The 26,559-nt window shown below is 40.2% G+C and overlaps 1 protein-coding gene across 2 annotated transcripts; it reads right to left on the minus strand.

Moving 5' to 3' along the window:
- Positions 1-1,250: 1,250 nt before the first annotated feature.
- Positions 1,251-25,655, minus strand: KNG1 (kininogen 1). 2 transcript variants are annotated; one of them, XM_036066677.2, is made up of 11 exons: positions 25,279-25,650; positions 21,295-21,405; positions 20,235-20,319; positions 18,543-18,715; positions 17,584-17,691; positions 11,417-11,501; positions 10,174-10,346; positions 5,284-5,391; positions 5,080-5,166; positions 3,525-3,602; positions 1,251-1,489 (listed from the first exon to the last, which is right to left on the minus strand). In XM_036066677.2, exons 1-11 carry the CDS (start codon positions 25,468-25,470, stop codon positions 1,409-1,411), a joined length of 1,281 nt encoding a protein of 426 aa, XP_035922570.1. In that variant the 5' UTR covers positions 25,471-25,650; the 3' UTR covers positions 1,251-1,408. The 2 variants fall into 2 exon arrangements, with proteins under 2 accessions (XP_035922570.1, XP_077924294.1); XM_078068168.1 differs by lacking the exon at positions 3,525-3,602 and having other exon boundaries at positions 25,279-25,655.
- Between the last annotated feature and the right edge of the window lie 904 nt (positions 25,656-26,559).

A 26,559-nucleotide genomic window follows, 5' to 3' on the forward strand; every position in this document is an offset into this window, starting at 1 on the left:
ACTCCATGGCTTACTCCGATCTGAATTCCCAAGTGGTCTTCATTTTCTCTCTCCACGTTGGTCCCTCCACCTCTTCACATCTTCCTATCACATTAGTCAGGCTCACTCACTGCTCCCCAAGTGACTGTGGCTTGGATTAAATGTCTGTTCTATGTGCTTTAGTCTTGACTGCCCAAAGTGATTGCAAGTTCTTTGAGGGAAAGGATTTATGGCTTTTAAAATTTCTCCTTTTCGGGACCTCGTGCTAAGCAAATGGAAGAGCCAATCCTGCACCTGACTCTATTACCCTGAGTAGTACCAGGACAGCGCCAGCCTCAATGAGCTATTTAATAAGGGTTTTTGGCTCGAGATAATGATCATCTTGGAATCAGAAGTCATCTTGATGTGTTTTTTGTAATGACAACATTGATAACAAAGCCTCATTATAAAATGGCATAGTGCAGTTCAAAAGGTTTGAATGCCAGTTCTGTCACATATTAACCGTGTGACCCTGGGCAGGGCGCTGAGAGCTACAGTTTCCTCATTATAAAAGAAAGGTGATCACGGGGACCTCTGAGTGGTCGTGAGGATTAAGGTACACACCAAAAGGAAATTGTTTAGCACAGTAAATGGCTATCATAGGCATTTAATTCATGTGTTTTACTACAGAAAATTTAAAATCCCTATCACTTTCTCTTCTCCTGGATTTCTTTTATTTTCTTTTCTTTTATTATGTTATGTTAGTCGCCGTACCATACATCACCAGTTTTTGATGCCGTGATCCACGATCCATTGTTTTCATGCAACACCCAGTGCTCCATGGATTTCTATTACCTCCTTTACCCAGATCAGAAAGTTAATTTAAAAATTTTTTTTAAACTTTTTTTGTGGTTAGATATTTTCTAATAATGAGAAGTTGGTAGACATCCCATTAACACAAGATTTTTTTTCTTTTTGGTGACTATCTGGATCATAAAAAACAAGAATAAGACAAATTAGTCTTCAGTCTAGGCTGGGAATCAGGAGAAGGGAGAAGGGAAGGTAGAGAGTCCCTAGATTGCTGGTAGAAACATGACCCACTAACCGTTAATCTAACACCCATGATGAAGTCTTGGTGGTAAGGAACCTAACTCCTGCCTTGGTTAGCAAGAGCACTCTAGAGCTGGGCTATGAGTTTCCATGACAGAGCCATAGCACTGGCTCTCTGATCTACTGGACTTTGCTGTAGGATGGGTGTGGCCAAAAGAAGACCACCATGAATTCACCAGGAATGAGAGCATCGAGACTGAACTTTATTTCACCCAGCAACAGAATAGTAGAATGGCATTCTTCTCTTTAACTTTTATCCCTTCTTCTTGTCCTTCCAAGCAGGGCTGGTGATAGATGTTGTTGGGGTTACCGTGGCAGGCATGAAGAGTCTGCCCACTGGTCAAGAGAGCTCGCTCTCAGATGCTGGCTCTGCCCCTGCCTCCCGAGGTCGGCCCTTGTACTCGCAGGGCGATAGGTGCCTCTGTAAGTATAGTAAAACTCTGTTAATCTGTTGTTATCATTCAATAAAAGAAGAGTGAAGCAACCATTTGACAAGATGAGACTTTTTCCTGACATAATTGGTTCTTTATTTAAAAGTATAGAAAATATTTGAAATGAAATAAAAACTCGGAGGTTCAAATGCGTCCCATAAACTGAAGTAGCAGTGACACATTCATCCACAGGTAAGTGTAGCTGTTTAAAGCCCTATCTTGTTTCCCTAGGCAAAAGTGCAGCAAGGGTTATAAAATACACACCTCCCTCGTGTTATAAGGCAATTAAAGACAATCATATTATTCTCTTTTGCAAAAACCAGTGCTCTTCGATGTCATAGCAAAAAGATGATATGATCATAAAGTGAGGTTAGAGAAGAATTTCCTCATAAAATTTCTGAATGAAATTTGCATCACATCCCATGATATTCCCTTGTCAATTATTTAAAAAACGTTTTCCTTGGCAAAACTGCCTCTATATTACTTCCTCTGCTTTCCGTCCTTATCATTAAACTCAGAGTTGCCGAAAGCTCAGGATTACTCAATATAGAGTGGGCAACAAATGAACAAACGGAAAACTCCCATTTGAAAGCCTTGTTGCAAAAGGTACTTAATGAGTAAACGGAAATGACTGACTTACAAGAAACCCTCTCACCTAGAAAGAGAATTATCAGGACAGCTTTGTCAAGTGGGAGTAACTATTTGATATACTAGTCATTCTGGAAACTGAAAGTCAATTAATTTACTTCCCCCTGTCCTCTCTTGGGCCAATCTGTCTTTCTTTCCTGCTATCCCTCTTTAACCTCTAGAGGTTTTATTATTTCTTTTCCCATTAAGAAATTCAGCATTCAGTCTCTTGACTTCCCTTATTTTCACATGTTCAGGGACCACATGCCAAAGTTCATTCAGAATGTCAATAATTGTATGAAAGTCCATGACATACATTTTAAGGTACACATTTGTTGTCAGAAAAGCAAATTGCAATAGGCCACAAGGCACATGAGTTTGTCCGTTTTCTGTGTTAGATCAGAAAACTTGCGAGGAAGACCCAGAGGGAATTTAGGATTCTGCACACAGTTTTACGTCGTCCATAGAGATTGACGGTGTCCCCATTGGGAATCTCACCCCTTCTCTCTAAGCTGTTCTGAAGCTTCAGGGCTTTTGTTGTGTTATATCAGGATATTTAGACAATGGGGAGAGGAATGATGAAGTGTTAAAGACTCATGGCGGCATAAATTAAAACAAAGCATCAGTGAGATCGAAATCATGAAATTCTTTCACTTCCACAGCTGGATTCATTCCATTAACGGGCTTCCAGGGGCGTCCGGGACATCTGGGGGAGGTTTTTTCTGGAAAGTCAGATATCAGGTTAAATGAAAGGCTATTTGGCTCTATCTGGATGTCAGGGATCCAATCATCATCACTCTCTGTGGGAGCTGGTGGCTTAGGCACCACGGCCGCAATGAGATCTGAGTCCTGAGAGTCAGGCACAGCAGCGGCTGAATCAGGCTGGGCTAGGGAAGGGAGGGGCGTTGGCCCTTCTGTCTTCTCTTGTGTCTGTGCAGAAGACGTAGTACTAGCTTCAGAAGAACTTGCCAAATGCTCTGTTTTCCAACCATTGTGCTTTCCATTGTTTTTTCTTTTATTTTTATACTTTCCATGGCCTTGGCCATGTTCATGTATATGTCCATGGGCTAGGCCATGTTCCCTTTGATGTCCATGGCCAAGGCCATGTCTCCCTTGGTGTTCAAGATCATAGGTAAGTTCCTGTGGATGTTCATGACCAAGGCCATGTTGCTTTTGATGTCCATGTCCAAGGCCATGTTGCTTTTGATGTCCATGGCCAAGGCCACGTCCCCTGTGGTACCCATGGCCTTGGTCATGCTCATGTTTATGGCCATGGCCAAAGCCATGTTTTATTTGCTTGTAATGGCCCCAGCCATGCCCATGAGTGTGTCCATGTTCTTTTCCTGAATCCCGCTCTTCATCTTGTACAGGTGCCATGGAAGTGTGGGGTGGACTTACAGTTGTTCCTTCTTCTGTTTTCTCCAAGGGTACTGATCGGAAAGGTGAAAAACCTGGAGGCCTTTTCATCAATATGATCTAAACAGCAAATATTAAGATGAATGCATTACTATGAAAACCATACTATCAATGAAGAAAGAAGGGACTGAGTCCTGGCAATGCTATCTTTGTTTACAATGGGGCAAATCTATCAGACTTTAAATACTATATTAATATTCCAGAGAGGATGATAATGAATATTTTTTCCTCTTTGGTTGATTTTATAATTCGTGGTTATTGATTATTGTTCTTAATACTCTAAGCTGGAGAGTTTTTCCTTCATTGGGAAAAATTGGGTGGTGGTACTACATAATCTCTAGGGTACCTTCTAAGCCCATGGTTATGTAAAGCCATGACATATTATTTATTCATTGATACTCTTTCTATTAGCACAATTACTCTTTTTATCCTAAAAGGCGCTAAGTGGCTTTATGAGCTGAATATCTAGGGAGCATATAGCCACAACTACTTTGTTGGATTGAAACACATTAGGAATTGTCACCAGCTTGAAACGCAGTCTTTGTATAATGTTTCTATTAGACTCTGTACATACTGACACATGGCAAAAATGTAAATCAGGAAAAAGTAAGAAGAGGCAAATTGCACTGAAGATACGGTCTTGTGGGTTATTTCCACCTACACTTTCACTACCTGTGAGAATGTGATGGTCAGAGGCAGTGTTTGGTGGTACAAAGAACATGGTTTGGAGAGTCAAACAAGTCAGACCCTACTAGGAATCAGCATCATAGCAAATAGGGTGGGCTCTGATTTGATCTAGATTTGAATCCGAGCATCACTGGCTTCACTTTTCTCATCTGTAAATAGGATAGTAACAGCACCTGCCTCATAGAGGTATCAGGAGGGAAATATGTGTGAAGCTCTCAGTACAGTGCCTGGGACAGAGAGTACACTTGGTAATGTTATTATTCACCCTAAGACCTCAGCATCTTTGTAATTTTTAGGATGTCATCCTTGACAATGGGGAAAGTCTTACTTACTTCCCAGGGATCTTTTAAAAATTAAAAAAAAATGATGCAAACTAATGCTTCCTGAACTTGAACATGGTTATGACCTCCTCCCTCCCCCCCCCCCCCCCCCCCGCCCCGGGGATCATGTTAAAAATGCAGATTTTGAGTCAACTGATGTGGAGTGGGGGCTGAGATCTGCATTCCTCCCGAGCTCCTTGGCTGTGAGCAGTGAGCATGGGAGAGCAGGGCCTCGCCTCAGGCACACCTTGCAGGTGCACGGCTCGCATGGGCCCTCCACAGCAGGGCCTGCACTTCACCAAGCGAGGGCCCCCTGCCAATGGGATGCTGACAAGGCATGGTAAGTAATTACAAGGACTGCTACTCTCATGTCTAGCCATAAAGAGGTCAGCACAGAAATGTGAGCATTCTTCCCCATTTTAAGAAGATAGTCTCCCAATTCATTTAAATAACAGTTCACTTTCAACCCTCAAATATGACTTTTCAGAATGAGCAAAGTTGACCCGAGCTGACTGCAATTAGAATCATACCTTTTTCAGTGGCTGACAGTTGACAGTAGGGTAAATTTTTTTCTCCCAACGTATCACAAAAACTTCAGCTTTACATTCTAGGATTTGCTATCCATGAAGACAGAAGCCAAAAGAAAGAACAGTGTTGTTCATGTGATGCTTAAACAAGTATAAAATATCAAAAAGGTTTCCAGGGAGCAAGTACACAGTTGCGTTACTACTCACTCCGTGTTTATTGATCTGGCAACTTTCTGCCAACTCTTCATTACTTTCCTTGGAACACATGGTTTCCCTGGCTATGAACGCAATAGAAAATTTCTCTCCAGCCACCACCTGGATAATTAATTAGCACAAAGTAGGAGCTTAATTAATATTGTATAATAAATCATATGTTTTCACTCTAAGAAGTTTTTGGGTAGAATATTGACATTTTAATTATATACTGAACAAATGCGAGGTACACAGAAAAGTACAAATGTTTGACAACAAAACTTTCAATTTGTGTGCGTGTGAATAATATTTGGCTAATGACTGGCCTCATTTCCTTTTCAAAATGGGGGTGGAAGCAAGCTATAATTTCTATTTTTATATTTTCCTGAGTTTTATTGTTTAACAGCTGCAAAAGTCACGAATAATTCAAGGGCTCAAGTTGTAATAGAATCTAAGAAAAGTGGGAAGAAAAAGTTAAATATTTTTTTTGAAATGCCTTATCATCCTGCCAAATCTTAGGTCGAGAAATACTGAGTTGGTACCACTATAGAAATTATGTGATTAGAAAAATTATTTGGATTTTCGAGCCTGCTTCTATTTCTTTTTTATATTAAGAATATGCTTTAATCTCTAGCAACAACCGTAATCATTACACAATGCTGTCTTCCATTAAGCAATTTGTGGCCCAATTTTTTTTTTGGTCTAGAAGAAACACACCTCATTTATTTATTTAAGAAATTAGCTCATGTTTTTAAACTACTCTGACTTCAACAAAATCCCAGGGATGGCTTTTTAAGTCATTTAAAAATGCCATATCTTATAATTCTTACACCCTGAAAAATACACTTGATAAAAATGTTTTTAAATTATGTATTAAAAAGTTGATGTGGTTTCTAGACCAAGTTATTTGGTATTTAATTCTAGGATTTAAGTGTGTGTGTGTGTGTGTGTGTCATGGACTGACTATGTCCCCCACCAAACTCATATATTGAAGCCCTAACCTCCAATGTGATGGTATTGGAAGGTGGAGCCTTTGGGAGGCAGTTAGATTTAGATGAGGTCATGTGGATAGGGCCCTCATAATAGGCTTAGCATCCTTATAAGAAGTGTCTTTAGAAGGGTCTTATAAGACCAGAGCTCGCTCTCTCTGAAGTTGAAGACACAGCAAGAAGGTGGCCATCTGCAAGCCAGGAAGAGAGCCCTCACCGGTGAACCAAATTGGTTGGCTTTTAGACTTCTAAGCCTCAGGCAATGTGAGAAACAAACTCTTGTTGTTTAAATCAGTCAATCTTTGATATTTTGCTATGGTAGTCTAAGCCGACTGTGTGTGTGTGTGTGTGTGTGTGTGTGAGAGAGAGAGAGAGAGAGAGAGAGAGAGAGAGAGGGAGAGAGGGAGAGAGAGTGGGAGAGAGTGATTATGTAGCTGTCAAGAGAATACATCATACATATCTGTTGACCTAGAAGGATGACCATTATTGAAAAAATGAAGTTATAGGGTGATAGTACAATCCCATTTTTATAAAAGCAAACCTTAACAGTCTTCCCTATCTCTTTATACTTTGTAAAAACATGGGGAAAGCCTGATGAGAGGCAGATGAGGAAAGCAGAGTTGTAGGAAGAACTAAGCTCCTCTTCCTTCTTTCTTGGCATTGTCTTGCTGGGTAAGCATGGTTAAAATCTTAAGAGAAATATAATAATTAACTTATAAAACTCCAAGTGTATGTGTAAGTAGAGAGGAAGTTTCTAAGAGGGTTTTAGCATCTATACTTCGGTGATCAAAAATTTTCTTGCTCATTTCAGGGTATACTTTAATCCAATTTTTTGGCCTTAGAGTTGATCAATGTGATGTTGCCTAAGAAAGTTGACAACATATAATGTAACTGACAGCTCTCTTCAGGGTCCAGAGGAGAGAAATGAAAGAGACCTCATACCATCTTCTGTTTGAGGGCCTCAAGGTCACATCCATATATCACCATCATCATCAAGTGTCATTCTTATCAGAAGTCTTCCCTGCCGAAATCCACCCTGTCCAAGTTTTGTTTTTAAAATGGAGAACACTATATAGCAATATAAGTTCTAATGGCATTTAAAAATTAAAATCAATGAGTTAGACAGATGTAAATAGTCATCAGACCTGAGGATGAGGAAGGCCTTTCTTAGGGGAAGAGCAGAGGAAGGAAACCTAAAGGAAGGGGAAAATGTCTAAATTTGACTAGACAAAAATGAAAACTTATTCTCAAAATCACAGTAAGTAAAGTAGCAAGGCAATTTGGAAAAAATATGACATAGGATCAATAAAAAGTCTAATGCCAAAACAAATGTGCAAAGGACATGAACAGGTATTTCAGGAAAGAAGTTAAAATGATCATTTATCCTGGGAAAAAAAAAGTCTACTTCATTAATAACCAAGGATATGCATTAAAAAAGCAATGCAACATCATTTTTAATCTTTCATGTTGGCCAAGACGGAAGCCAGTGATGAGGCCTGCTGTTGGCCAGATGTGGGGAATATGCAGCCTCGATCACTGCTGGTAGGAATATAATACGAGATCATCAATCAGTGTCTTATACCCAGTTGGTGTGAATGTAAATTGGCATAATTGCAAATAGTTTTGTAATTTGGCCATTTGCACTAAGTCTTAGACATATACATATTCCTTGACATCTCCAAGATTTTGTCAGAGGAGAAGCTCCTCAATGCGCACACACAGATCCTTGAAGTATATTCATCTGAGCAGAGGCGGGGAGGAACGCTGACAGAAGGGGGGACAGCAGCAGCAGGGGCGGGGCCAAATAAGGGGCATGTGACGCAAACAGCAACCATTCACGTGCGAAAAATGGAGGATTTAAGAAGTTCACGGTTTCTGAAATAGGAATAGATATGCATCCACACAGGACTAAACACGCAAAGCCAAGGCAAGACTAAAACTGTAAAAGAAATCTTTAGCAATTTGGCAGATTGGTCATTTGGAGCTTGGCTCTTAGCAAATTCATCTCATGATAAATTGAGTTTTGGTAAAGGGACCGCTTCCACCAAGGCTGCCTTGAATATCTATGTCGGATCAGTCAAACGGCTCTCTCTTTAAACATAAGCATCAGTAAAGATCTATCTCTTAAAAGTAAGTTTGAAATCTTCACAATATTCCAGATTGATTTGGCAATGGAAGTTGCCTTCCATTCACAGCGTTACCTCCTGTGCTTCCCTGGCCTCCTTAGCATAAACAAACACGCACACACTCTAGAGAGTTGATTCACTAATTTACAGAGAGAACTGGAACTACCAAGGAGACTAAATATTCATGCATGGGAATGCGTGGTTCTCCTCCTGACAGCAAATGTTGGACCTGTAATAAATGGCAGGGCGCTGCACAACTCCTGCATTGTTAAGAACAAGGGACGGTGGGCAGAGAGCAGGGAGGTGGGGGCCAAGAAGAGTTGATGAACAGGAGTAGCATGGATTAGCGTCTTCCAGGAGGGAGCCCCATGCCGGTCCCCTGCCCGAGAGACCAGGGAGAGGGGGCCAGCCTCGGGGACAGGAACAAGCGCCTGAGTAGGAGACAGAGGGTCAGGTTTGATTTACTTTAACACTGTTTGTTTAGAGGTTTTCTTCCAGTCATAAAACTCGAACAGGAAATTGGAAAGATGAGCATAAATAGCCTATTGTGCCGTCACCTAAAAACCACCACTGTGAATAGTCTAAGGCATTTCTTTCTTTTTAGTATGTCTTCTGTACTTTTTAATAACACAAGCGAGGACAGAATGATTGTTCGGTTTTACGGCCTCTTGTTTTTCCCTGCATATTTTAGCACGAGTCATTGCCCACACCAAGAATGCCTCACAAAGATGCTTTCAAATTGCTGCTTAATCCTCCATTGTATGGATAAGCCAGATATATCAAATCACTTCTAGATTATTGATCATTTTGACAGTTTACCTTTTTTTGGGGGGGGGTTATAGTTAAAGCTACAGTGAATATCACTGTATATAAAAGACTCCTTCTAGTTTATATTTCTAGAAATTAGAAATCTGATTCACTACTGAGCCAAAAGTATGAATTTTTTTAGTGCTATTTCTTTCACCAGATTATAAAGATCATGTTGGTGTGCTGTCCCAGTTTGGTTCTATTTTGATTACTTTTCTTTAGCTTGTATTTAGGGAAGCCAGTTTTGAGGTCTATCGTAGGACTCTGTCCATGAATACATTGGTTATAGGCTGCTGGAGTGGAAGGAATCTGGGCTCTGTTAATCCAGCCACTCATTTTTTTCAGATGGGGCCACAAGGGCTGAGTGAGTCTGAGTGACTCCAGGGTCACCCAGGACAGTGGTGGCGCTGTGGTAGAGCTGGGTCTCCTGACCCCCAGAATAGAACACTCCTTAGCTTCGACTGACAGGGCATGGAAAGAGAGATGAATCCCCAGAGGGTACATCTGTAGGAGGGAAGGGCACCCAAGGCAGGGGAGAAACGACATGCAGGTGAGAGTGAAGAATCTGGACAATGACAGACCAAAGGGGCTGAGCCCAAGGCACTAAGCGATGCTACAATGAAAATGACTCTAGAAACGCAGAGAGTAAGTCTTGCTTTTCCTAGCACTGAATTTTGTTAATTATATAATAGTTGCTAGTATTTACAGAGCACTTTGGAGTTTGAAAAGTGATTGACATACATGTTCTTATTTGATCCTCACCCCTATGCTTTACAGATAGAAAATGGAGAACGTGTTCTAAAGGACTTTTCCAAGATCACACACAAAGAATGCGGTGAGGTTGGCACTTGAAATTCAAATCTCCCAAATCCTATTCCCTGGGTATGCTGGTTCCCAATGCAGAGCCAAAGACAATGGCACAATTAGTCAGCAGTTCACACCTAGGTTATAATATCATTATTTTTGTAGTGTAATTTACAGACCTGTACTGTTGCCCTTTTCACACTCTCAATCTTGAAATAGAAAGTTCCATTATTCTCTGCATTAAGCTTTGTGATGGAATGATTCAGAGCCACCTCCAGCTCTGGGCTGTTGACCGGTATATCTGTGGGGCAGCCAGGGCAAATCTTAGAAGGTGGTTGTACAAAATCCTCCCCTGAAAGAAACAGGTTTTAAGTCAGCGTGTGCAGGGGAAGGAAAAGTCTAGCTTAGTAGCTCTCCTGCACGTGATCTGGCATCCCTTTACCGAGGGCCATGTGACAGCCCAAGGCTCAGTAGTGTGTAGACGTTGTCTATCTGACCTTCACCTTAAGGCCTCTCTCTTTTTCTCTTCTCAGAACCAAGTGTGTTAAGGAAAACCTTCAATCAGTAGGTATTAGTGTCTCAATCAATATGCTGTACTTTTCCTAAGTTTTTGCATTTTTGATGGAACCACCTGTAAAAAGCAGTGCTTAACTTAAAGGAATGACTCTCTAGTGGGAAAATTTTAAGTCCTATGATTCTGGTGAGCAGGCAGCTTCAGTAATGCTTCTCATCATGGAGTGCATACAACTATCTTCCAAGAATGAGAAAAGCCAATTCTTGGTATAAGAAATAAGGACTTGACCATAATTTTACAGTATTTCCCTTTCCCTCCCATTGTAACATGTGGGTAAAAAAAGAAAACCCAATCTTTAATTGAAACGATTTTACTTGGGGCGCCTGGGTGGCTCAGTCATTAAGCGTCTACCTTCGGCTCAGGTCATGGTCCCAGGGTCCTGGGATCAAGCCCCGCATCGGGCTCCCTGCTCCACGGGAAGCCTGCTTCTCCCTCTCCCACTCCCCCTGCTTGTGTTCCCTCTTTCACTGTGTCTCTCTGTCAAATAAATAAATAAAATCTTAAAAAAAAAAAGAAAGAAAGGATTTTACTCTAAGTGGTTAAAAATGAGATGCAGCTTTCCCAATTTACAGCACCTGACATAAGGACATCTTGCACACAGGGAAGACCAGCTGGTGTTGTACCCAGAGGCCAGCCACTTCCCCTTGTAGTCACCATATTCCCTTCTGGCTACTTCCAGAGCAGTCTCAGCTGCACTTGCCACCGCACAGCTGGGCAGAGACGGGGTAAGTTGATCTCGGGAAGGTCTGCTGATCACACAGACTTTGTGGTCGATCGTGGAAACCAAAGCACAGTTCCTGTGAAAAGACTTAGCCCATTGCCAGGGACCAACATGGGTCATGTCATACCTGGATAGAGCTCACACTTCTGCGAGAAAGAAGCAATTCTTAGCTGAACATCCATGTGGGCGTGATCTGTACATTCACCGATATCCTAGTTTTTAAAAAGTATATAGGTACATAAAGTAAGAACATTTTTAAGAACCTTTAAAATAAACAACTAGTATAACTAAAAATAGGATGTTGACTTTACAAATCATCACATAGAAAATGAAAACAAAACATAGTCTGATTGCAAAGAGAGAATAAAAGACAGTTAACAGCATCTCCAACAAACACAAAGGCGCAAACCCACAGAAACGTGAAACAGGATGTTGAGAAGACCCAGTATAGAAATAATAACCATATAGGTGAACAGATAAAATTTTCTTTTAGCAAGGCAAAGACTTGTAGATTAAGCTAAAAACAAAATTAATGTATTACATCTTCAAGTATAATATATTATAATAAAAAAGGTTTAAATATAATAGATGAGCAAAGCTATATGAGGCAAATATGACAAAAAGGAGCTAAAGTATTATTAATATTGGAAAAAGTAAAAATCAAGGTAACAAAAAACTCACAAAGGTAGTAATAAAGATTATTTTATTTATATAAAAGATATAGTCTAGAAGCCCAGAATCAAGATACATAAAGCAGAAAACATATAGGAATAGAAATGGATAGAAATCATTGTGGTGGGAAATTTAACATACAACTATAAATCTAAGACAGACCAGGTGGATTAAAAAATAAATAAGGTCATAGGAGACTTGAATAACATAATATTTATTTAAATCGTATTCTCATATGACACACATGATTTAAAATGACACTTTCATAAGTATGATGCAAAATTTTTAATCACTTCCACACTAGGTCATAAAAAAGTCTCAATAAATTTATCAAATCAGAAATAATATAGGCCATGTTCTTTGGCCTCAGCACCAAAAAGAAAAAAAAACCTCCCTGAAAATTAATATTACATTACTTACATGCTTAAACAAATAAAAACTAACTACTTGGAAATATAAATACACTTGCCTAAATAGTTAGGGTTCCTTAGAAAAGGAAAAAAAAATACACAAAATAAAAATGAGAATTCCACATCATATTGCCAGAGCACCATTTAGAGTTAACTCGTGGCTTTGTATGCTTTTGTAATTTAAGGAGAGAGGCAAGAAACAAAACAAAACATCCCTAAGACTAGGTGTTTATCTCAAGAAGTTAAAGAAAAGAATAATGAACAGGCTTCAGGAAAATAAGAAGGAGAAAACAATGAAGGTAAAAGCAAAACTGAGAAGTTTGAAAACAGCACTAACGTTAAAAATAAATTCAAAAGATCATTCTTGGGGTGAGGAAAAAATCAAGTGCATAAAAAAGGCAACATAGCAAAGTATACAAAGAAGTAGAAAAATATAAGAGACTATTATGAACAAGTTTATGATAATTTAAATTCCAAAGACATAGATAATTTTCTGGAAAATTATAAATAACCAACTGACTTAAAAACAAGAAGAAAACTTGAATGGATCAATGACTGGAGAAGGAGAAAATGCTATTCCTACTCTAAACTTCATTCCACTTCTCACCTCCAAACAACATAGATATTTTATGGAAGAATAATTTTAAAAATTAAAGAAGTGTGTATATTTCATGTTGTATAAGATATTTCTGAATATAGAAAATATTGGCAAAGGTGCCTGGTTGGCTCAGTCAGTAGAGCATGCAACTCTTGATCTCAGGGTTGTGGGTTCGAGCCCACATTGAGTGTAGAGATTACAAAAAAAAAAATAAACTTCAAAAAATAAAATAGTGGGTGGGGGGGTGGGTTAGCCTGGTGATGGGTATTAAAGAGGGCACGTACTGCATGGAGCACTGGGTGTTATACGCAAACAATGAATCATGGAACACCACATCAAAAACTAATGATGTAATGTATGGTGATTAACATAACATAATAAAATAAAAAAATCTATTAGCTAAAAAAATAAATAAATAAAATAAATAAAATAGTGGCAAACTATTTTCATTCTATAAAATTATAATCCTGACACCAAAATGTGAAAAAATAGAATACACATACAAACACACACCTAGAAAACCATTAAACACCTTTCACTTATAAATATAGATGTCGAATTCCTAACCTAGAAATAGAATCCAAATGTATATCTAAAGAATAATTAAACTAAACAAATAGAGTTTAGTTTAGGAACCTAAAGATTACTTTAGGAAAGCTGTCAAAACAACATAACAGATTAAATTAGGAAAACATAATAGATACTTTAATATCTGTTCTAAACCATTTCCTGAATTCAACACCAATTCCTTATTTAAGAACAAAATGAAAAGAATAAAACTCTTTAAAGAACAGGAATGTAAGGATGCTTCCTTAACATGACAAAGAATGTCTACCTGGAACCCACAGCACATATTATGCATAATGACAAAATCTTAGAGGTTTTCCCAATATAATCAGGAATAAAACAGGATGGTGTGTGATGATCACTGTTATTTAAAAAATTATGTCTGTTTGTTTGGGTCAATTCATTAAAACATAGAACAAAAAAATGAGCATCAGAAAAGAAAATAAAAGTATTTTTTACATAAGATATTATTGCATATCTAGAACAATCAAAAGAATCAATGAAAAGCTGTTAGAGCTAATAAGAGTTCAGTGAAGTTGCTGAATGTAAGAAAAATGCACAAAAAAGTATACATTTGTATCTAATAACTTATTAAAAAGAAAATAAAAACAAAAGGATTTAATTCCTGATAGCAATAACCAAAAACAAAAAAAAACAAAACAAAACCTAGAAATATCATTAGTGAGCAATATTCTGGGTATATATAAAGAAAATCCCACAATTTTATTTTATTTAATTTATTTTTTTATTTTTTTAAAGATTTTTTTTTATTTTTATTTATTTGACAGACAGAGACACAGCGAGAGAGGGAACACAAGCAGGGGGAGAGGGAGAGGGAGAAGCAGGCTTCCCACTGAGCAGGGAGCCTGATGTGGGGCTCGATCCCAGGATCCCGGGATCATGACCTGAGCCGAAGGCAGACGCTTAACGACTGAGCCACCCAGGCGCCCCGAAAAATCCCACAATTTTAGAAATACAAACTGAAACTTGTCTAAATAGAGATGTATACCAAATTCTTGACTAAAAAGACTAAATAAGAGTATGTATGCCACTTCTCCTCAAATTACTTTAGACATGTCATGGAATCCCAATCTATGTGACAATATAAGTTTTTCTCACAAACTTTTTCTAAGTTTGGTTTTGAAGATATAGACACTGGATAATAAATCACATATTTAAACTTTCTATGAATCTATGACTGCTAAAACATGGTGGTGTTGGTACAAAAACAGAGAACAGATTTTTTGGAAGAGATTACTATGGAACGAAGGTTGTCATGAATTTATGTAGAAGGAAAGACTGTTGAGATATCTGGTTATTCTCTTTAAAAGATTGAAAAAAAAATCACAAGATACATCAAAATTAATTCCAGATAAGATCGAAAGTTACATTATAAAATATTGACCGTAGACAAACTAGAAGAAAAAAAATAAAGCGATTGCTGAGCAAATGGTGGAAAAATTCAAATGAAAATATTGGTAGATTTGGCAACCTGTAAACAAAAACTATTCGTAAGTCAGAAATACCATAATGAAAACTAAAAAGGAAACCCCTGAGAAAATATGACAAAGCACTGATACCTTTACTATAGAAATATGATTTTCCAAATCTTTTAAGATTTATTCCAAAGAGAAATGGGCAAAGAATATAGAAGACAATTTATAAATTCAATCCATAAATTTCTAACAAGATATGAAAATATAGTGGTTAAATAAATGCATATTAACTACATTGTTGACTGATAAAATGAAAACTAAAAAGGTTTTTGTCTACGAAATTAGCTAAGTTTTTTTTTTAATCTCATGACTTTTTTACTTTTTTTTTTTTTAAAGTAAACTCTACCCCTAAGGTGGGGCTTGAACTCATGACCCTAAGATCAAGAGACGCATACTCTGCCAACTGAGCCAGCCAGGCACCCCTAAGGTTTTTTTTTAATACTGAATTCCATCAGGGGTATACATTGCTGATAGAATATAAATTGATGTATTCAGCAAACAACCTATATATATCAAGAGTTTTAAGAGCTTTTTGAAAAAACTGAAGTTTGGGGCGCCTGGGTGGCTCAGTCAGTTAAGCATCTGCCTTCGGCTCAGGTCATGATCCCAGGGTCCTGGGATCGAACCCCACGTCAGGCTCCCTGCTCAGCGGGGAGTCTGCTTCTCCCTCTCCCTCTGTCTGCCGCTCTGCCTACTTGTGCTCTCTCTCTCTGTGTCAAAAAAATAAATAAAATCTTTAAAAAAAAAGAAAAAAACTGAAGTATAATTAATATCCTATTAGTTTCAGGTGTACATCATAGATCAGAACATCTGGGGGGATGGCCTGGGAATAGGCAGTTTTTTAAGGCTAGCTGAGTGATTCTAATATGCAACATGACCCGAGAAAACTATTTATGAAACCTCTCAAATCAGTGCTTTTCAGACTTTAGCATGCAAATAAATCACCAGAGAATCTTGTTAATATGCAGATTCTGATTTAGTAGGTAGGGGTGGAGTTGAGCTCCTGCTTTTCTAACAGCCCCCTGGTGATGCTGACACCACTGCTCCTTGCAATACACTTTGGATAGCGTGCTCAGACTATAGCAGTTGTGGGCAAAACATTTCATTTCTATTTCATGTCCTTGAACGATGCTAATCCCTCTGTGAGACAGGTGTTGCTATTCTTCTTTTTTTTTTTTAAAGATTTTATTTATTTGACAGAGAGAGACACAGTGAGAGAGGGAACACAAGCAGGGGGAGTGGGAGAGGGAGAAGCAGGCTTCCCGCTGAGCAGGGAGCCCGATGCGGGGCTCGGTCCCAGGACCCTGGGATCATGACCTGAGCCGAAGGCAGACGCTTAACGACTGAGCCACCCAGATGCCCCTCCTTTGCCCATTTTTAAATTGGGTTGTCTTTTTGTTGTTGCAATGTAGGGGTTTTAATAATATATTCTTCATACTAAACCCTTATCAAATAAGGGATTATTGTGTCCCACTCTGTGGGTTGTCTTTTTACTCTCTTAATGCCATCCTTTTAATTTTTTCCCCGGTTATGAAATAAACACATGCTTCATCAGAGACCTTGAGAAGTACTGAAGAGTTCCAAAAGTATGAAGAATTAGAAAAAGCACCTAAATTTCCAACTGAAAGTTAACTCATTTTATGTTTTGGCATATTAGTTTCCCATCACTTTTTATACTTACATTTACTTTATATTTTTGAATGACTGTATATATAGTTTTGTTCCCTTTTTTTACTTAACATATTATAGTCATTTTACTAGTCACTAAAACCTAGAAATGTAATTTTAATGGCTGCACATATTCTACCACAGATATACTGTAATTTACTTAACCATTCCCTACTGTTGAAGATATGTCACTTCCAATGTTTTTCTATTAATAATAATGCTGAAATTACTTCTGTCTGGATTTCTCATTTTCTTCCCATGTAACAGAATTCTAGAAGTTGAATTCCCAGGTTAAAGGGCTTGCTTAAAGCATAGTCTTCTGCTACTATGCCAATATCCCTGGGGAAGTCACCATGCCTTGGCCATCTTAACATGCACTAATGACTGTCACCTCGAGATACTCTCTTTTAACATAATTTTGGTTCAGACAATGGGATATCATCCCAAAAAGGGTCACTAAGGGATAGAGACTCGGGATGTGTTTATTGGAGATAAAGGCAGGGGAGGAAAGGTGAGAAAACAAGCAGAGAGGGACTGTTCTGGATAGAGCTTGGGAGTAAGGATATGGAGCACATGGGGAAGAAAAGGAGACAGGAGAGTGAAGGCATGGAAAGACAGACTTAATCATGGCGCCACTTAGTCTCAGGCTCTCCTAGTCCCTGCTTACATCTGTAAGTGCTCTGCTGGTGTGCAGATTCCCGGACTAGGTGGGAAGGGCAGCTTGACCAGTGTGTGAGCCTGGAGTTCCCAAGGGAATGTGAATCAGTGAATGTCATCTAACATCTTAGTGACTGAGACTTCCTACACAGCTGAGCGTTCCCTCACCTGGAAAGACTGGACACAAAGTGCTAAGAATTTTGTAATTAGATTTTTGCCTACTTACACCATTCAAAAGGGACTTGCAATCTGGAGTTAAGAATAGAAAATTCTCCTTGGAACAATTCGTTTGCGCAATTGAGTAAGTAATTTCATAGTTCCATCCAGCCACCACCTGAAACGGTTTTGGAGCAAATATTTAAAAGGCAGTTTAAACATCATTGACAGCATTATGAGGCGCAGAGAATGTCGCCTGGCATATCGTAAGTGCTCAAAAATATGAACGATGATTATTACTAGGCAGAAGTCATTTCTGAATAAATAGCAAACACTTTATGACTCTCACTCTGTCCACACAACCCCCACACATCTAACAACAGAAAGCAATATACATGTGGAGTTACTCTAGTTCCCTAAGGAAGACCTAGCAGTATTTCCTCGCTAGGCAGCAGGAAGAAAAGCTTCCACTGAATTTGTGAAATATTAGTAATGCTATTCGAAAGGAAACTTTCGAGCTTGCCTGGCCTTTACTGGTAGAGCGTCAGGTTCCCAGACTGCCAGGCAGGAAGATTTCTCCTGCTTCATCCTGGACTAGTTGCACCCTGACACAGCTGGATATGGACATAATTGAGCAGAACGCAGGTCTCGCATGAAAGCAAATCGGAAGGTCTATTAAAAGCTGGGCATGTTACTGACCAGAGTGAGTCCTTCATAATTAGAGGCGGAAATACAAAGGACCTAGTCAACTGTCAGTAGAGGCTTAGTGAACTGAGGCAACGAAAAAGACCAGATTTACAAGTTTTTACTTTTTTTTTCCCCCCTGATGATATGGAACCTAGAATTTAGATGATATCCAGAATTTTTAGGTATAACTTAATTTTTGGAGCCATGTTTGACTCATGATAGGTGGGTAATGATACAGTTTTCTTAAAGCCTTAAGGACAGAATAACTTTTCCATTTCACGGTCTCTGCAAAGAATACGTAATACCGACTACAGGTGCAAAACGAACAATTAAAGAACAAACCTGTCTGTGGGCCGTTTTCACTTCTCTAAGAGCAAAGAGGTGGGAATGATCCGTGTTGTTGTTAAAATGTTCAATGGCATGTCTTAGAACGGGTTCCAGGTCAGGGCTCGCAGTCGATATGGGGTGCACACAGCCAAGGCAATCATACTGAGCTCTCACCACAGGGCCCTCGGCTTGACAAAGAGCAGGCAAAGGGGCAGCATTAATGAGTGAGACCTGCGTTTAGATACACTGCCCTAAATAAGTAAGATAATTTGGAAAGCCCTCATAAACTTTCCAGTAAATCCTAGTATGCATTAAAAAAAGAGGATGCAGAACTGCTCTCTAGCCAGAACAATAAACCTCTCATTCGCTTAGGAACATCTTACACACATACTAGTGTGTATAGTTATTTTAAATTTATTTAAAAGTAATTTTAAATTATAGAAGCAACATGGATTTATCCGCTTACGAAAAGTAAAACATTGGGGCGCCTGGGTGGCTCCGTCGGTTAAGCGTCTGACTCCTGATTCGGCTCAGGTCATGATCTCAGGGTCGTGAGATGGAGCCCCGGGTCTGGCTCCACACTCAGCAGGGAGTCTGCTTGAGATCCTCTCTCTCCCTCTGCCCCTCCGTGTCCTCCACCCCCCCACACACACTCTCTCACGCTCTCTAAATAAATAAATCTTTTTTGAAAAAGTAAAACATAATAGATAAATTATTATTATTTTTTTTTAGCACGAATTAAAGCTCCTCAAAGCCTGGTTCAGAGTATAATACATTTTGTATCAATTCAATCCAACCAACATGTTTTGCATCCGCTGTCACGCGCCAGGCGCTGAGCTAGGCTCCGTGGGTACACTAATATGTTAGTAATGGTGGCTGGTGTGAAGCAGTTGGGCAAAAGTCAAGTGAGAGACAAAGAACTGCAGATGGATCATTTCAATATGATTTGGCCCCTCTGCCATTTTCGGAAAGGAGCCAATAAGGAGCCACTGCTCCATCCTTAGATCCCAAAGGAATTGTGTTTATTCAGCATCTACAATACCAACTCTGCTATTTAGTAGTTGTGGGATCTCAGGCAAGATACCTAACTGCGGTGGGCCTCAGTTTCTTACCTGTAAAGCGGGGATATTAATGCCTACCTCCTAGAGTTGGGAGGATTAAGTAAGTTAATATATGTGAAGCACTTAGAACTGTGGCGGGCAGTAAATGCCCAGTAAATGTTAGCTCTTATCACTTGTATCCTGGTTAGCCTTACTAGATGATGACGATGGGACCTTCAGAAACATCTTCCAGTTGCAGTCTACAACAACCTTCTGATGCAGAAATCGTTGTTATCCCTTATCCCCTTTTAGAGATAAGAGGAAAGCCGAGAAGGTGAGGAATTTGGAAAGATTCCAGGCCAAGTCCGACCTCAAAGCCTGTGCTTTTCTCCCTCCCTCTTGGTCTACAGTTGAAGGCAGTTATTGTGTCTTCTGGTCCCTTCTCAGAGCGTCTGCACATGCCCGATACAATGCCGCAGTCAGGAGGAGAGTCGGGAGAGCGCGGGGGGGATGATTGGCCTGAGCTCGGCCCTGATCTAGGACTCTGCCGCTCCCCCACCCCACCCCCAAGGCATTGCTGGTGCCACCTCGGGGACGGGGACGGGGCCTTCCTCTAGGCTGTGCTCCTGACACCACAGAGAACAGGTTCCTTGTCCCCCAGGGCTACCTGGAGTGATCTGGCAGGTCTGCGTAGCCAAGGAGAATTTCATATTCCCTCTCTTCCCCACCGTGGCGGAGCATTCTCCTGTGGCCTAAAAAGAAAAAAAAAAAAAAAAAGGAGAGAGCGAGACCATTTACCTTCACCTTTCAGATGGAGAAGTCCACCTAGTACTATGGCTCAATATAGCTTTTCCTTTTTTTTTTGAACTTGCCAAGATTTTTTTAAACAGAGTTTTGAGACGCAAGAATGAAAGTTTTTGTAGCCTCATGATTATTTTGGCAAGGCACTGATTTCACGAGACGTTGGAGGAGGGGCAGTAAAAAAGGCGAGGTTTTAAAACAAGTTTCCTTTTCACCAAAATGGATGCAGTGCCTTAGAGCGAGGCTGCTAGACTCTCCTCTTGATTTTCCTTTCAATTTCGGTGTTGAAAGCGCGGGCAGGAGGCCAGTGTTGTGACACGCAGGCGTGGATCCCGGGACGGGGGAAAGAGCGGCTTCCATCGGGCCAGACGCCGTCCGCACTCGCCCCTCATTGAGGCAAACAACCAGCTGTGCTGGGCCAGGCACGTGCTAGGCGTTTGGTTAAGGTACGCATTGCCAGCAAAAGAAGGTTGTTTGTATACGTGTCTCATTTCATCCTCCAACAACCTGATGAGGTCAATGTTATCTCCCCTTGAAGAGGCAACACGGAGGGAGGTTCTGGGGTGTCAGCTAGTGGGAAGCAGAGCCTATGCAATGAAAGCACCCATGCTGTCTCCTCAGCAGCCCTCGATCTCGGCCCAAATGTTGATCTGTGGTCTCTTTGGGACCCCGTCCCCTGCCCTAATTGCTCATTAGAGTCCCCGTCTCTTGAGAGGGCTTTCTCTATGTCTCACTGCTGGCCTCTTCGTGTTCTGACATAGAGAACGAGAACACGGACGCCGAGCCTTGGCTTTTCTACGCATTGAGGGTTTATGCGCATCCCTTACAAAGAGGCCTAACAATACTAACCATCTCCAGCTCTGGTGACAGAATCTGACAGTCTCGACAGAGAACACTGGGGGCTCAGGAACCATCAACCCACTTACAGCTTGTGCAGATTCTTTGTAGTCACAATCCTGCCAGGTTTTGCCACTTTGAACAGAACAATCTCCTTCCCTGATTTGGTACTTGAAGGAATAAAACGTGTCAGGGTCATCCTGAAAAAAACAACCAGAGACATATAACTGACCCAAGAGCAAATAATTTGAGTGAGATCTAATGCAGATATGAGTATTTGATCTTGATTTAATTCAGTGAGACCGAAACATTTCTTAAAAATACTTAAAGTTGGGGCACCTGGGTGGCTCAGTCGGTTAAGCATCTGCCTTCGGCTCAGGTCATGATCCCAGGGCCCTGGGATCGACCTCCGTGTTGGGCTCCCTGCTCAGCGGGGAGTCTGCTTCTCCCTCTCCCTCTGCTCCTCCCCCTTCTTATGCTCTCTCTCTCTCTCAAATAAATAAATAAAATATTTTAAATATTTTAAATTTAAAATATTTAAAATTTAAAATATTTTCAATTAATATTTAAAATTTAAAATATTTTAAATTAATATTTTAAATTAATTTTAAAAAATTAAAATACTGAAAGTTATAAATATTTACTTGGAAGAGTGTTCATAATATATTTATAAATACATATTTGTAAGTTACAAAGTGGTATCTATAGTATTAGCCCATTTTTGTAAAAACCAATTTATAGGTACATGTATGATTCTTAAAAGTCTGGAAAGTTATGAAGCAAAGCTATTAAAATGTTTGTCTTTCGGTGGTGGGAGTACAGCTGCTCACTTCTTTAAACAAATGTTTGTGAGTTGTCTTTTTAAAAAATAAACATATTTCTTTTACAGTGAGGAAACAAATAAGAGGCCACTTCTCATTTTCAAAAAAATGTTATCTCTGGATGGTGGATTAATTTTTGGTAATTTCAGTATTTTTATTTGCCTTATTTTTTCTAGCATGACATGAGATAATAAATAAAACTTTTAAAGTGCAAGGCACTTTAAATACCTAACTGTGAGACCTGAAAATATAAAACTCCTAGGAGAAAGCACAGGCAGTAATTTCTCTGACATTGGCCTTGGCAACATCTTTCTAGATGTGTCTTCCCAGGCCAGGGGAACAAAAGCAAAAATAAATGATTAAGACTACACCAAAATAAAAAGCTCTTGCACAGCAAAGAAAACCATCAACAAAATGAAAAGGCAACCTCCTGAATTGGAGAAGGTGTTTGCAAATGCTATATCTGATAAAGGGTTAGCATCCAAAATATATGAAGAACTTATACAACTCAACACCAAATAAAACAAATAACCCAATTAAAAAATGGGCAGAGGACCTGAATAGACATTTTTCCAAAGAAGACCTGTAGATGGCCAACAGACACATGAAAAGATGCTCAACATCACTAATCACCAGGGAAATGCAATTCAAAACCACAATGATATATCACCTTACATCTGTCAGAATGACTAGAATCAAAAAGACAAGAAATAACAAGTGTTGGTGAGGACATGGAGAAAAAGGAACCCTCTTGCGCTGTCAGTGGGAATGTAAACTGGTGCAGCCATCATGGAAAACAGTATGAAGCTTCCTTAAAAAAAATTAAAAATAGAAATACCATATGATCCAGCAATCCACTACTGTGTATTTACCCAAAGAAAACAAAAACACTAATGTGAAAAGATATATGCATCCATATGTTTACTGCAGCATTATTTACAGTAGCCAAGATATAGAAGCAACTCCAATGTCCATCAATAGATGAATGGATAAAGAATATGTGTGTGTATATATATATATATACACCTTGATGTATACATATATATATAATGGAATATTACACAGCCATACAAAAGAATGAGATCCTGCCATTTATGACAACATGGATGGACCTACGGGGTATTACGCTAAGTAAAATAAATCAGACAGGGAAAGACAAATACCATATCATTTCACTTATATGTGGAATCTAAAAAATGAGACAAATGGACAAACCAAAAGCAGAAACAGACCCCTAAATACAGAGAACAAACTGACAGTTGCCAGGGCAACCAGGTTGCCAGGGTGGGGATGGGTAAAATGGGTGAAGGGGAGAGGGAGTTACAGGCTTCCAGGTATGGAATGAGTAAGTCACGGGGATGAAAGACACAGCCTAGGGAATATAGGCAATGATACCGTCATAACGTTGTATGGTGACAGAGGGGAGTTACGCTTGTAGTGAGCATCGTATAGCATATAGAGTTGTCAAACCATTATGTTGTACACCTGAAACTAGTGTAACTTTGTGTGTCAACTACACTTCAATTAAAAAAAAGAAAGTGCAAAGGTGTTGAGTTAGGTGAGCTTTCCAAATGGGAAATCCTGGCATTCAAACAGCAAGGGACCAGAGAGGTGATGTTGTCCAGCCCATCACTTTGCAGGTGAAAGAAAGGAAGCCCCAAGTAGACGGGCAGGGCTGAGGCAGCCTGCACACCTTGAAAAGGCAGAACCGGCCCCAGATCCCAAGTCTCCTGACTCTCAGAGCCTGCTTGCATCACTTTATTTGCATCTGGGATGATTGAGTCAAACAACAGGGTCTCCCAAGTTCCTTCCAGGTCTCAGATTTTGATAAAGAAGTAGGCAGTAGTGGTATAGATGGTGCCCATATGGCAAAGTAAAGCATGATTCCATGGACATTTTAGAACAAAAAAGCACATTTGTCATGGATGTCACCCAACGAAGAGAACACCAATCAACTGTTGCTTGAGAGGACCAGGACCAAATGTCTACATCATTACGCTAGTTTGTGAAACAGAATGGCTCAATTTTACTTTCAGGGAAAAAAAAAATCATGTCCCGTGGGCTTTTTTCTTTATCCTGATCATGTCAAATGACCGGACTTTTCTCCTCTGCCAAAGTAAACAGTTACTTTACTATGATAGGCACAGAGTTTTATAGTGAAACTTATTTAAACAAACTATCGAAAGACTAGTATTTTTTGAAATCACACATACTGTCAGGATTTGTCTCCAACCTGTGTGCATCAATTAGTTATAAAAAATATCAAAAACCATCTAGAACGTCACTGTTACCCTTGGTGCATTCAACCATACGGACTGATCGACATTTTGTCTAATGCATGCTAATCTCATTTCTGCCTCCTCTTAGATGTAACTCTCCCTTCCCCCTAGCTTTCTTGAGGCATAATTGACAAATGAAAATTGCATATGTCAAAAGTTTGCAATGTGATGAGATATAGATACATATATACACATACATTGTGCAGTGATTGTCACAAACAAGCTGATGAACACATCCATCGCCCAATATAGTTACCTTTTGTGGGTGCGTATGTGTGGTGAGAACACTTAAAATCTAGTCTCATAGCAAATTTCAAGTATACACTACAGTATTATTAACTATAGTCACCATGCTGCATCTTAGATCCCGAGGACCTGCTCGTCTTATAACTGGAAGTTTGTACCCTGTGACCAGCACCCTCCGTTTCCCCCAGCCTGAGCCCCTGGCAACCACCATTCTACTTTCTGCTTCGGTGAGTTAGACATTTTTTTAGATTCCACATATAAGTGAGATCACGCAGTATTTGTTAGACGTAAGCATTCCCTCCCCACCTGTGGTCTGGAGGTCTTCATATTTTCTAATGGGTGACCAGTCTAAGGGCTGGTCACCCAGTAAGTCCTCTTGTTGCAGTCCCATTGAGTTCCTGGATTCTCCCACTCTGAATAGTTTCTTTCAAATGACTCCATCTACCTTTGTCTCATTACACCCTGCTTTCCTGATCACCCAGGAAGCCAAGCTTGGTCGCCTGAGGACTAGTCATACCCTGCCCTGCACCCCCGGGGCCAAAGAGTGGTGTTGATCTTTTCTAAGAGCTGTAAGCTTCTACCTTTGCTTCTCGGTTCTTTGGTGATTGGTGGTGGTGGTGGTGGTGGTGGTGGTGGTGGTGGTGGTGTGTGTGTGGGGGGGAGGGGCTGGGCTCCGAGTGACAGCACACATCTCAAATGGCCTCAAGGTAAGACACAGCTCACTCACCGTCCTGACGACCTCAGTTACACGGTACAACACAAACTGGTTGCCGCTTTGGTTTCTACTATTATATTTCTTCAGCGCAGTGTCCACCGCCTTAAATAAGTCCTCGTCATCACAGTCGATTTCTTGTGAGGACTCCTGGGTTAAACTTGGTAGCAGCCTGGAGCAGATAAGAAGCAAGGCAAGTAATTTCATGATTTAGCAGTCTCCCTCCAGAAGCCGAGGGATGGTTTCACCAAGATTCGGGCACCAACTTGGATGCCGATTTTAGCTATTCCCAGCCTTTTATTTCTGTACGTGCGTCTCTCTGCCTCAGCGCTCCCAAATCTGGTGGATTCCTGCCTGCCATACGCAATTCACCCTACTTCCAAAGGACAAATGGCTCTGTTGGGTTATCCAAGCAGATTTCAGGCTGAAACATTACAACACTGGGGTTGTTAACCTGCTTGTTTGCATTCAGAAAGCACGTGGGAGCACAGAGCACATTTCCAGGTGATTGCACAATGTTGTATAACAAATCAGAACAGAAACTATTAAAGAAGGAGGAAAAAAACACCAATCACCTGTTATTCCCTTTCCCAAATGACTTTCCCAAAGCCCTTTATGAAGGTCACTACATGGGACAACAATGTGACAATGAGTACAATGTACAGATACCTTTTAATCATTTCTTTGCAAGATATCTAGCTGCAGAAAAGCAGGCTGCTACCAATCACGTTGCACGCCTGGGGAGCCCATGCACAGGGATATAGTGCATGCCGGGAGTCCCACACCAGGACGCCGGTGCAACTAAAAGTAAAATATGGGCATCCTCTCTGGTCTCTGGTCAAGTCAGCCTCTCTCCACTCAATTGTATTGGTTCTAGAAAGGAAAATGCTCCCCAGGGTGGAGGAGACAGGAGACAAGCATAAGAAGAGATGTGTTGAGTGAAGCCCTGTGTCCCCCATCCTTGCATCTTGTTTCCGGTGTGGTGGATTTGGGTGTCTACTCACCAAACCTAAGGAACCTTTCTGATAAACCCCAAGATCTGATTCCTACTCCTCCTGCACTGTGCGCTGTTAGACATCTCCTCTCTCTTCCAGTTTCACCTCCTGCCTCTTTGTGGGCCCCTCCTTTTTCCCAGCCTAACAACCAACTTACCCACATCTCTTTTAGCCTTAGTTTTTTTTTCTTTCCCCTATAACCTCCCCCCCACCCCGGCCCAAACACACACACACACACACACACAGACGCACACGAATCTACCTTCTGCCATCACTATGTACCTGCAATTGCTTCCAGTAA

Source organism: Halichoerus grypus, chromosome 1 (assembly GCF_964656455.1).
Source record: "Halichoerus grypus chromosome 1, mHalGry1.hap1.1, whole genome shotgun sequence".
NCBI lineage: Eukaryota > Metazoa > Chordata > Mammalia > Carnivora > Phocidae > Halichoerus > Halichoerus grypus.